The sequence below is a fragment of the Salvelinus alpinus genome, chromosome 1 (assembly GCF_045679555.1).
Source record: "Salvelinus alpinus chromosome 1, SLU_Salpinus.1, whole genome shotgun sequence".
NCBI lineage: Eukaryota > Metazoa > Chordata > Actinopteri > Salmoniformes > Salmonidae > Salvelinus > Salvelinus alpinus.
This window is the reverse complement of record NC_092086.1, coordinates 78,243,848-78,257,359: the sequence shown is the minus strand read 5'-3', so window position 1 is coordinate 78,257,359 and position 13,512 is coordinate 78,243,848. Positions and strand designations below refer to the sequence as shown.

General features: G+C 42.0%; 1 protein-coding gene across 2 annotated transcripts in view; it reads right to left on the bottom strand.

The window, feature by feature from the left end:
* igsf9bb (immunoglobulin superfamily, member 9Bb) overlaps positions 1-11,813 on the bottom strand; it is a 167,807-nt gene extending 155,994 nt beyond the window's left edge. For both annotated transcript variants that reach the window (XM_071327189.1, XM_071327199.1), the window contains exon 1: positions 11,526-11,813. In XM_071327189.1, coding sequence (XP_071183290.1) covers positions 11,526-11,589 — 64 coding nt within the window. In that variant the 5' untranslated portion in view covers positions 11,590-11,813. The remainder of the gene's footprint in view (positions 1-11,525) is intronic.
* Between the last annotated feature and the right edge of the window lie 1,699 nt (positions 11,814-13,512).

Here is a 13,512-nt window from a genome sequence, read left to right as displayed (position 1 = left end):
CTTAGTCTTGCTCACATTGAAGGAGAGGTTATTGTTCTGGCACCACACTGCCAGTTCTCTGACCTCCTCCCTATAGGCTGTCTCATCGTTGTCGGTGATCAGGTCTACTACCACTGTTGTGTCATCAGCAAACTTAATGATGGTGTTGATGTCGTGTTTGGCCACGCAATCGTGGGGGAACAGGGAGTACAGGAGGGGACTAAGTACACACACCTGAGGAACTCAGTGTTGAGGATCAGTGTGGCAGACGTGTTGTTGCCTATATACCCTCACTTGTTATTTTACTGCTGCTGTTTAATTATTTGTTACTTTTATTTTTTTAAATTTTATTAACACTTATTTAAAGCATTGTTGGTTAAGGGCTTGTAAGTAAGCATTTCACTGTAAGGTCTACTGTAAGGTCTGTTGTTTTCGGCGTATGTGACAAATAAAATGTCATTTGATTTAACTACAAGCATTGCAAAGCAATCACTAGCCTGCTATTCAGTGGAGCGGGTGTATGGTCCAAGTCTGGGTTTAAGGGTCTCTTTTCCAAGCTTAAAAGGATAAACATTCAACATTGACCATGCTGTCAATCCAGCATGATTTCTGCCGCTTTCAAAACAACTGGAAACTCAGACTTCATTGAGTTCAAGACTACTGGGCCTCTTTCTAGAGCTGTAAATGAGGCTGAATTAACTATTTCGCTGCCTGACAAGGCTCCGCTGATAGTCAGGTGTAGCAGTAGTAAGGTGTTGGGACTAGAGGTCGACCGATTATGATTTTTCTATGCCCATACCGATACCGATTATTGGAGGACCAAAAAAAGACGATACCGACTAAATCGGCCAATTCTTTTATTTATTTGTAATAATGACAATTACAACAATACTGAACACTTATTTTAACTTAATATAATACATCAATAAAATCAATTGAGCCTCAAATAAATAATGAAACATGTTCAATTTGGTTTAAATAATGCAAAAACAAAGTGTTGGAGAAGAAAGTAAAAGTGCAATATGTGCCATGTAAGAAAGCTAACGTTTAAGTTCCTTGCTCAGAACATGAGAACATATGAAAGCTGGTGGTTCCTTTTAACATGAGTCTTCAATATTCCCAGGTAGAGAGTTTTAGGTTGTAATTATTATAGGAATATTTCTCTCTATACGATTTGTATTTCATATACCTTTGACTATTGGATGTTCTTATAGGCACTTTAGTATTGCCCGTGTAACAGTATAGCTTCCGTCCCTCTCCTCGCTCCTACCTGGGCTCGAACCAGGAACACATCGACAACAGCCACCCTCGAAGCAGCGTTACCCATGCAGAGCAAGGGGAACAACTACTCCAAGTCTCAGAGCGAGTGACGTTTGAAACGCTATTAGCGCGCACCCCGCTAACTAGCTGGCCATTTCACATCGGTTACACCAGCCTAATCTCGGGAGTTGATAGGCTTGAAGTCATAAACAGCGCAATGCTTGAAGCATTGCGAAGAGCTGCTGGCAAAACGCACGAAAGTGCTGTTTGAATGAATGCTTACGAGCCTGCTGGTGCCTACCATCGCTCAGTTAGACTGCTCTATCAAATCATATACTTAATTATAACATAATAACACACAGAAATACGAGCCATAGGTCATTAATATGGTCGAATCCGGAAACTATCATTTCGAAAACAAAACGTTTATGCTTTCAGTGAAATACGGAACCGTTCCGTATTTTATCTAATGGGTGGCATCCATAAGTCTAAATATGCCTGTTACATTGCACATCCTTCAATGTTATGTCATAATTACGTAAAATTCTGGCAAATTAGTTGAGCTAGGCGGCCCAAACTGTTGCATATACCCTGATTCTGCGTGCAATGAACGCAAGAGAAGTGACACAATTTCACCTGGTTAATATTGCCTGCTAACCTGGATTTCTTTTAGCTAAATATGCAGGTTTAAAAATATATACTTCTGTGTATTGATTTTAAGAAAGGCATTGATGTTTATGGTTAGGTACACGTTGGAGCAACGACAGTCCTTTTTCGCGAATGCGCACCGCATCGATTATATGCAACGCAGGACACGCTAGATAAACTAGTAATATCATCAACCATGTGTAGTTAACTAGTGATTATGACTGATTGATTGTTTTTTATAAGATAAGTTTAATGCTAGCTAGCAACTTACCTTGGCTTCTTACTGCATTCGCGTAATAGGCAGGCTCCTCGTGGAGTGCAATGTAAGGCAGGTGGTTAGAGCGTTGGACTAGTTAACCGTACGTTTGCAAGATTGAATCCCCGAGCTGACTTGCCTAGTGAAATAAAGGTGTATATTTAAAAATAATAATAAAAAATATATATTTTTTAAATCGGACAAATCGGTCTCCAAAAATACCGATTTCCGATTGTTATGAAAACTTGAAATAGGCCCTAATTAACCGGCCATTCCGATGAATCGGTCTACCTCTAGTTGGAACTCTAGTTGGAACTGCTGTTGGGACAGCTTTATGTAGGCCCTAACAGTTTGTGGGCATTGTTTGTCACTGTTATAGTGCAATTCATGTATTGTTTAGTGTTGTGGCTTTGCTGGCCTGCATCTAAAACAAATTGGGGGAGTTTGCCCCTCCAAGATTTACATGCTAAAAATCACCACTGGCTACTAGATCGATCAATTAGTAATTTTCTACTCAAAATGGTCAGACATCTAAGCAGACATGGAGAGAGGAAACAGACAGGTAAAAAGTGGGTGGTATCAACTCCTGCAACATGAATAAAACAGCCATTTACTATGTTGCCAACATGAACTGGGTATTTTTCAGTGTTGACAAGACTGAAATAGTAACACACTGACCTTACTTCTAAACTAAAGCTTTGTGGAATAGAATGCATAATTGAAGACATTCCACAAGGCCCCCATCCATGTATATCTGGAGCATCTTTCACCAGCGTTCTCTCGCATCAGAGCCCTGGTGAAAGATGGACCCCTGAGTCAATCCTTCCTAGTCCAAATACCAGCTGATTGACGTATGAAGGTTGGTGACTTATGGAGCGTGCCATTTGCACCGGGCGAGAGGATTACCATGCCGACGAGCACACCATGAAGCAGAGGAAAGTTTAAAACTAACGCTTTACGTCTTACTTAGTGCATTTTATTTAAGAACAATATCAAGAATATCTTAATAAGCAGTGACCCTCGTCTCTCCATAACGGACTTCTTTCTCATACAAAAGGGTTACTCGGCTGTCCCCATAGGAGCACCATTTTTGGTTCCAGGTAGAACCCTTTTTGGGTCCATGTAGAACACTCTGTGGAAAGGTTCAACCTGGCACCAAAAAGGTTCAACATGGAACCAAAAAGGGTTATCCTATGGGGACAACAGAAGAACCCTTTTAGGTTCTAGATTGCACTTTTTTTTCTAACAGTGTACTGGTTAACTACTAGAAAAGACATCCATTAGATAGCATAATAAAAAAACACATGCAAGAAAGACTGTAATAAAAGGTTTGAATAACCTATGAACCTATGCAGGTTCAAATACTGGCCAAGATCTCACTCTTTGAGAGCTACTGTTAAGTGCGACCTCAAAACCAGGGCAGTTGAAGGAAGGTATTAGAGGAATACTTTATCGGAGGGAACAGGGACACTTCTGAGCCACATTTCCTCATCCCAATTTCCCACCCTCCCATATCCAGTAAGGATCCTCGCTCTCTGACATGCACACACACACTCCTGGCAATGATACCAGTCTGAGGGCTAGAGAGAGCACTCTGTAGGAAGTACATTGCAGACAGGAAGCCATCTTTGAAGTGCTGAGAGCTTAGAAATGGAATTGGGGCCAGACAAGATAGTCTAGCCCGTCCAACATATTACAAAGTGAGGAGCTGTGCTGCCATATCATATACTAATGAGGAAGAAGCTATACTGCTGGACTAATATGCATATTAGTTAATTATACAAAAAATACAGTAGTATGGAATACAATGTATGTTATGTGATTTGTTGTGTGTATGTGGACCACTGACAAAGTGACCCACACCAAAAATATTATGATTAAGACCAGTCAGCAGTGTTCATCTTTATTTAGAATGCACTAAATGTGCGCGCACACACACACACACACACACACACACACACACACCAAAAATACTTGGAACCTTGACAATGAAATCGATTGCTTTGAATTTGCTAAATGCGCGCGCACACACACACACACACAAACACACACAAATTCACACTCTATCTCTCTCACACACACACACACACACACACACCAAAAATACTTGGAACCTTGACAATGAAATCGATTGCTTTGAATTTGCTGTCTCAGCATTCCTATCTGTGGTTAGTTAGTACCTACTCTGCAGGTTTCTGTGTGGTCATCAACAGTCGCCAACCTGCTCTTTTGTAATATGTATACCACAGAATTTTTTGAGGCAGAAAAAGTTTACTGAAATCTCTATGCCTTTAACTAAATATTTTCCTAGGTGTTTTCATTATTTTCCCTCCACGGTCCACACACACACACACACACACGCAAAACATATAGCCCACTCATGCACTCGCATATACATGCACACACGCACAGACACGCACACAGTCCTGACAAACTATCCTGGGGGGCAACGATGTTAAAACCCACCCCTTGCCCCAACACAACCTGCCCACTCTGTACCCGTGCCATGTGCATTACGGTCAGGCACCAGAGTGGCATTTAACGCACAGCTTAGTCATAATCAGTTTAACAGGGGGAGAGCGCCTTCCTGTTAGTGGACATATGCTCATATCATGTTTAAAGACGCACTATTCCCTCGGGGGGGGCGTAACAAGTGGAGTGTGGATGGGAGCAGACGGCTGCCGCGCACCCCTCCAGGCCTCCATTAACATCGCTCTCCATGCTCCCATGCCCCTCACTCTGCCATCCCATATTGCTAAGAGCCAACTTAAATGGTGGTGGGGGTGTTGAGTTTGTGTGGCGAGCAAGACATTAGAGAAAGGACCTGAGACCAAAGGTCGGGGAGAGATGGAGGGTATAAAGAGGATGCACACACAGAAAGAGGAGCAGACAAAAACAGAAGATGAGAGTTAAGATGGGGAGAGAGAGAGAAAGATTAGACGGAGGGCAGAGAGAGAGAGAGAGACCGAGAGAAGAACAGAGAGCACTCTGGCTCGTGTCCAGGGTTATCGCTGGCCAGAGTCGAGGCGTTTGCCAGCTGACAGCTTGAGAGAGCAGCATTCAGGCAGGAGAACAGAGTACAGCGCAGTCTCTGTGGGTGTGTGTATATGGGCTCTAGAGCTTTGTGACGTCCGTCCGTAACGTCGGAGATGGGGAACATATGCAGAGGAGCACATGAGCGGCAGAGCAAGGTGACAGTCAGTTCTCAGTCGCTCAGAGGCATATGACACCAGCATCACAGCGTCACTCACTGTACTGTCCTCGTCTCCTTGGCAATAACAACAGTCTGCTGCCCTCCTGGCTGAATGGGACAACATACTTTGAGGAGGATATACAGTGCCTTTGGAAAGTACTCATACCCCTTGACTTATTGCACATTTTGGTGTGTTACAGCCTGAATTCTAAATTGGTTAAATATATGTTGTATCTCACAAATTTACACACAATACCCCATACTGACAAAGTGAAAACATGTTTTTAGAAATGTTAGCAAATGTATTGAAAATAAAATACAGAAATATCTCATTTACCTAAGCATTCACACCCCTGAGTCAATACATGTTAGATTCACCTTTTGCATCAATCACAGCTGTGAGTCTATCTGGGTAAGTCTCTAAGAGCTTTGCACACCTGGATTGTACAATATTTGCACATTATTATTTTTTAAATACTTCAAGCTCTGTCAAATTGACTGTTGATCATTGCTAAACAGCCAAACCAGGTTTTCCTCTAGGATTTTGCCTATGCTTAGCTCCATTCCGTTTCTTTTTTATCCTGAAAAACTCCCCAGTCCCTAACGATTACAGGCATACCCATAACATAAGGCAGCCTCCACTATGCTTGAAAATATGGAGAATGGTTCTCAGTAATGTGTTGTTATGTTTGGGGCAAATCCAATACACTTCATATTGAAGTGTATTGATTGAATGGCGCCGGAGGAGATGGCTGCTGTTTTACGGGCTCTTAACCAATTGTGCTATTGTGTGTGTTTCTGTCACCATCTCTTATGACCGAAAAGAGCTTCTGGATATCAGGATAGTGATTACTCACCTCGTACTGGACGAAGATTTTTCTTTTTAACGAGTCAGAAGCGAAGGATTTACTACAAACACCCGACAAGGCCAACATCCCTGTCATTCGCAGGAGAAAGAGACGGAGATATCGGGGACGGATGTCGGGGTGCCTTGTAAGGATCCGATGGCGAGTGGGTGATCTGCATCTACCATCAGTCCCATTAGCCAACGTACAATCATTGGATAACAAAATAGACGAGCTACGAATATCCTACCAACGGGACATTAAATTGTAATATCTTGTTTCACCGAGTCGTGACTGAACGACGACATGTATAAAATACAGCTGCCAGGTTTTATGCTGCATCGGCAAGATAGAACAGCTGCCTCCGGTAAGACAAGGGGTCTGTGTATATTTGTAAACAACAACTTGTGCACGAAATCCAATATTAAGGAAGTCTCGAGGTCTTGCTCGCCTGAGGTAGAGTATCTCATGATAAGCTGTAGACCACACTATTTACCAAGAGAGTTTACATCAACATTTTTCGAAGCTGTCTATTTACCAACACAAACCGATGCTGGCACTAAGTCAGCACTCAATGAGCTGTATAAGGCCATAAGCAAACAGGAAAACGCTCACCCAGAGGCGGCGCTCCTAGTGGCCGGGGACTTTAATGCAGGGAAACTGTTTAACCTCATTTCCACTAGCATGTTAAATGTGCCACCAGACGGAAAAAAACTGTGGTCCACCTATACTCCACACACAGAGATGCGTACAAAGCTTTCCCTCGCCCTCCACTTGGCAAATCTGACCATAATTCTATCCTCCTGATTCCTGCTTACAAGCAAAAATTAAGCAGGAAGCACCAGTGACTCTGTCAATAAGAAAGTGGTCAGATAAAGCAGATGCTAAGCTACAGGACTGTTTTGCTAGCACAGACTGGAATATGTTCCGGGATTCTTCCGATGGTATTGAGGAGTACACCAGGAGTACAGTCACTGGCTTCATCAATAAGTGCATCGATGCCGTCATCCCCACAATGACTGTACGTACATACCCCAACCAAAACCCATGAGTTACAGGCAACATCTGCACTGAGCTAAAGGGTAGCACTGCCGCTTTCAAGGAGCGGGACGCTTATAAGAAATACCGCTATGCCCTCCGACGAACCATGAAACAGGCAAAGCATCAATACAGGACTAAGATCAAATGGTACGACACTGGCTCCGACGCGCGTCGGATGTGGCAGGGCTTGCAAACTATTACAGACTACAAAGGGAAGCACAACCGCGAGCTGCCCAGTGACATGAGCCTTCCAGACGAGCTAAATTACTTCTAAGCTCGCTGTGATCACGCTCTCCGTAGCCGATGTGAGTAAGACCTTTAAACAGGTAAAAAAAAGTATTGTTATTACCTTTATTTAACTAGGCAAGTCAGTTAGGAACAAATTATTATTTACAATGACAGCCTACCAAAAGGCAAAAGGCCTATTAAAAATAAAATAAATAAAATATAAATACTGTACAAAACCCAACACTACATACAGAGACCTAAGACAACATTGCATTGGCAGCAACACATGACAACACAGCATGGTAGCAACACAACATGACAACAACATGGTAGCAGCACAAAACATGATACAAACATTATTGGGCACAGACAACAGCACAAAGGGCAAGAAGGTAGAGACAACAATACATCACGCAAAGCAGTCACAACGGTCACTAAGAGTGTTCATGATTGAGTCTTTGAATGAAGAGATTGAGATAAAACTGTCCAATGTGAGTGTTTGTTGCAGCTCGTTCAACATTCACAAGGCCTTGGGGCCAGGTGGATTACCAGGACGTGTACTCCGAGCATGCGCTGACCAACTGGCAAGTGTCTTCACTGACACTCAACCTGTCCCTGACAGAGTCTGTAATACCAACATGTTTCAAGCAGACCACCATAGTCCCTGTGCCCAAGAACACTAAGGTAACCGGCCTAAATGACTATCAACCCGTAGAACTACCCTCAGTAGACATTAAGTGCTTTGAAAGGATGGTCATGGCTCACATCAACACCATTATCCCAGAAACCCTAGACCCACTCCAATTCGAATACCGCCCCAACAGATCCACATATGATGCAATCTCTATTGCACTTCACACTGCCCTTTCCCACCTGGACAAAAGCAACACCAATGTGAGAATGCTATTCATTGACTACAGCTCAGCGTTCAACACCATAGTGCCCTCAAAGCTCAAATGAAATCAAATGTTATTTGTCACATACACATGGTTAGCAGACGTTATTGCGAGTGTAGCGAAATGCTTGTGCTTCTAGTTCCGACAGTGCAGCAATATCTAACAAGTAATCTAACAATTACACAACAACTACCAAATGCACACAAATCTAAGTAAAGGAATGTAATACCGAGCGGCATAGGCAATATGCAATAGATGGTATAAAATACAGTGTATACATATGAGATGAGCTCATCACTAAGCTATGGACCCAGGGACTAAACACCTCCCTCTGCAACTGGATCCTGGACTTCCTGATGGCCCGCCCCCAGGTAGTAAGGGTAGGAAACAACACATCTGCCACGCTGATACTCAACAACACAAGGGGGCCCCTCAGGGGTGCGTGCTCTGTCCCCTCCTGTACTCCCTGTTCACCCACGACTGCATAGCCAGGTACAACTACAACACCATCATTAAGTTTGCCGACGACACAACAGTGTCTAATCACTGACAACGATGAGGAAGCCTATGCGGAGCAGGTCAGAGACCTGGCTGTGTGGTGCCAGGATAACAAAATCTCCCTCAATGTGATCAAGACAAAGGAGATGATTGTGGACTACAGGAAAAGGAGGACCGAGCCAACCCCCATTCTCATCGACAAGGCCATAGTGGAGCAGGTTGAAAGCGTCAAGTTCCTTGGTCTCCACATCACCAACAAACTGTCATGGTACAAACATACCAAGACAGTCGTGAAGAGGGCACGACAAAGACTATCCCCACTTAGGAGACTGAAAAGATTTGGCATGGGTCCTCAGATCCTCAAAATGTTCTACAGCTGCACCATCAAGAGCATCCTGCCTGGTTGTATCACTGCCTGGTATGGAAGAATCCGACCGCAAGGCACTACAGAGGGTAGTGCGTACAGCCCAGTACATCACTGGGGCCAAGCTTCCTGCCATCCAGGACCTCTATACCAGGTGTTGTCAGAGGAAGGACCTAAAAATTGTCAAAGACTCCAGCCACCAAAGTCATAGACTGTTCTCTCTGCTACCGCACGGAACCGGAGCGCCAAGTCTAGGTCAAAAAGGCTTCTGAACAGCGTCTACCCCCAAGCCATAAGACTCCTGAACAGCTAATCATTGCCCCCCCCCCCCCCCACCCCGGAACACTGCTGCTACTCTCTGGTTATCATCTATGCATAGTCCCTTTAATAACTCTACCTACATGTACATATTACCTCAATTACCTCAACTAACCTGTGCCCCCGCACATTGACTCTGTACCGGTATCCCATGTATATAGCCTCGCTACTGTTATTTTACTGCTGCTCTTTAACTATGTTATTTTTTACTTAACACTTATTTTTCTTAAAAATGCGTTGTTGGCTAATGGCGCATGTGACAAATACAATTGTATTTGATATTCAGGACAAAATGTGAATTGCTTTGTCACATTTTTTGCAGTATTACTTTAGTGCCTGGTTGCAAAAAGGATGCATGTTTGGGAATATTTTTAGTCTGTACAGGCTTCCTTCTTTTCACTCTGTCAATTAGGTTAGTATTGTGGAGTAACTACAATGTTGTTGATCCATCCTCAGTTACCTCCTATCACAGCCATTACACTCTAACTGTTTTAAAGTCACCGTTGGCCTCATGGTGAAATCTCTGAGCGGTTTCCTTTCTCTCTGGCAAAAGAGTTAGGAAGGACGCCTGTATCTTTGTAGTAACTGGGTGTATTGATACATCATCCAAAGTGTAATTAATAACATCAACATGCTCAAAGGGATATTCAATGTCTGCTTTTTTTTACCCTTCTACCAATAAGGGCCCTTCTTTCTGAGGCATTGGAAAACCTCCCTGGTCTTTGTGGTTGTATCTATGTCTGAAATTCACTACTCAAATGAGGGACCTTACAGATAATTGTATGTGTGGGGTACAGAGATGAGGTTGTCACTCAAAAACAGTATTATTGCACACTGAGTGAGTCCATGAAACTTATGTGACTTGTTTAGCAAATTTGTACACCTGAACATATTTAGGCTTGCCATAACAAAGGGATTGAATACTTATTTACTCAAGACATTTCAGCTTTTCATTTTTTTCTCCAAAAATGAATCTATATTTAAATAATTTTAAATTCAGGCTGTAACACAACAAAATGTGGAAAAATAAGAATTTTTGTACTACTACTGTAGTATATACTGTAGGCTTCGTGCAACTATTCTGCACATAGCAGCAAAGACTAACTATCAATTTAAACTTAACCCCTTGATTATCAATCCAACTGAACTGTCATTGGATATATGCAGTATAAACTTAACTGAGCATGTTTGACCATTCTTGAACATACTGTACCATGTTGCTCAGCGATACTATATATTTAAAAAAACTCCCTCCAGTGGACATAGATGGAAGTACGGGGCTAACTGAATCCATAATATGAGACAGGTAAATTGGGATGAAAAATCAGTTTATCACCTCACCTGTATTGCAAGACACTATGTATAACCATAGTTGGTGGCACAAACATATAAGTAGGCCTGCCTTTCGCGATCAAGAAATTAAAGTGTGAAAAGAAAACTCGACAAGTGTTTAAGGTATAACACAAACAAACCATTTACAAAACCACTAAGAATTTGAGTTGCGTTTTTAAACATACAACACGCTATTGTCGAGTCAGGAATATAGCTAACAGCACTACTTAGAACCAGGATGGTGTTTTGCACGCGCCTCTGCAGCTACCTAAAGGTTATTCAAATTAGTTTATAGCAGCATGACAATCCATTCCCAAACCGTATTATTAGATACAGTAGTAAATCAGGATTAGTGCTCTTAATTTCTTATTATCCACCCCCTTATGCCAATGTAGATACAGGGCATGGGGTGGATATTCTTCATAATAAAATGCATTTATATTACTTTTCCTCCTAATTTGTGCTCGTCTTATCATTACACTTTGAAACAGGTGCAAGCAATTTAAACACAATGGATACCGAATTGAATAAACAAAATTTTGCCTACTTTTGTTAGACATTTGTGGACAGGCAAACAACCAATGATCTGAAAGCCATATAGCCTAGTAAACATAGCCACAATAAAACTTCAGCAGGAAGCAGTATAAAATATTGCACTTCAACTCACCTTGAGCTGCCGTTCCTCGGGTGCTGAATACACTTGCTATCAAAGTGGCCACATACCAAATCATAGTACTATTGCCAACCAGAAAGAAACCTCATCATATCTCAAAGTGCCCCTTTCAATAAACCTTTCATTGCTGAGTCCCCGGGTCGATAAACGCGCTATCTGCTGCGGTTGATATCCTTTAAATCATGCCCTGCACACTTTTTCACCGGCGCCCTTCGCTTTATCCCTCCCCTGCTCTCCTTCTCATCCTCTCTCGCTGAGACAGAGCACCTGCACCAGTGAGACGAGAGCAGACGACGTCAGATGGTAAATCCAACATGAAACCAGGCATGACCATTTAGATTTTGGATCCGCCTCCGCACTCTTTTCATTGGTGACTGTAGGAGGCTTTGGGGCGTGGATTGGTTTATCCACTGTCGCTTTGGAGGCACTACCAGACAAACCCTGTTTCAAGGTGAGTTGGAGCGTGAAGTTGCATCGGAGCCGCAATGACATCTTCGTTACAAGGACCCATCTCAAACCCTAAATGCAGTCACAAATTAGGATAATCAAATATATATTCTATCTTTACAGGACTTTATGCAAAAACACTTTGAGACATCTTGCAGGTGCAATTTGAGCGCGCGCGCATACACTCGTGTACGTGAGCGATCCTGCATAGGGTACTTTATAATATTAACCAACCGGTAATCCGTTATTGACAGAGCCTTAAATTGAAATAGTTTCTAATGATACTGTGCGTTCAGGAATATTGATTATTTCCAACATGGACCTACACATTCAATATTGCCATCAAACGAAATGCAACATCCGTCATCCTGATCTAGCCTTAATGTTAGTGTCAAGAATAAACCGACGTCAGACGATGCTGGATGCCCACACGTCCGTGAAGAAGAGTCTCTATAGTTGATCTCGTAGGTTTATGTTTTATGAGGATAGTTCTCTTTTCCATTGTTCGAATTGTCATTGCGCCCAACCATACATACATCGTTGACAAGATAATAGTTATTATATTTATTAATATTTATCCCACCAGGCATAGTATTAGCTTTTGTAATAAGTTATTAACCATTGGTGTAATAACAACATGTACTTGATGAGATTTTGATAGTGTTATGTATAGGCACTATAGTGTGTACAATATGATTGGTTAATGTCCTATGTAGGCAGTTAGAAAGGCTTTATGAATGCATACCTAGCCTAATGTGTTAACAAAGTGGACAGAAGATTTCAGGAGTCTTAAGTCATGTTCACATTGGCAGTTTGAAGTGACTCAAATCCTATTTGCATATCCTGTTCTTTTCCCTGCAGTCTGAACAGCCAAAAAGCACATGGAATAGGATATTTCAAGCCACATTTCAAACCACCTTAGTAGTTGGTTTAAAGTCAGATACAAATCTGATTCCTGGCTATGTGACTTGTGTCTGAATGGTCAAATCTGATTTATTTGCACTCAAGTGTTGCTTGCTAGCTACTCTGTTGACAGTTTGACAAGAACATGTGGTAGCTAATTAGCTTGTTAATTGTTTACAAACAGATTTGAGAATTAGTAATCCTAAAACGAATTAGTAATTAGTAATCCTTCTAACCCCCCCCCCCCTTAAAAGAGTTAGATGCACTATTGTAAAGTGGTTGTTCCACTGGATATCATAAGGTGAATGCACCAATTTGTAAGTCGCTCTGGATAAGAGCGTCTGCTAAATGACTTAAATGTAAATGTAAATGTAAATTAGGCCTGCAGTGTGAACAAGGCTTTAATGTAGCCTACATGCAGAACACACTTTGAAACGTTAGCACGTGCCAACTAATCTGAAGTAATTGTCTTTTTTAACTCGTGAGGGTTTAAATACCATCATAAGAGCATGTAAAGGATATTTGTTTAGTTCACTGGAGGGATTTTGAACTACAAAATAGACAATTTAAAAACAATTGGGATTTATTGTTAAAACAATAAGTAGGAAAGGAACTTGTGTATGATTTGCAA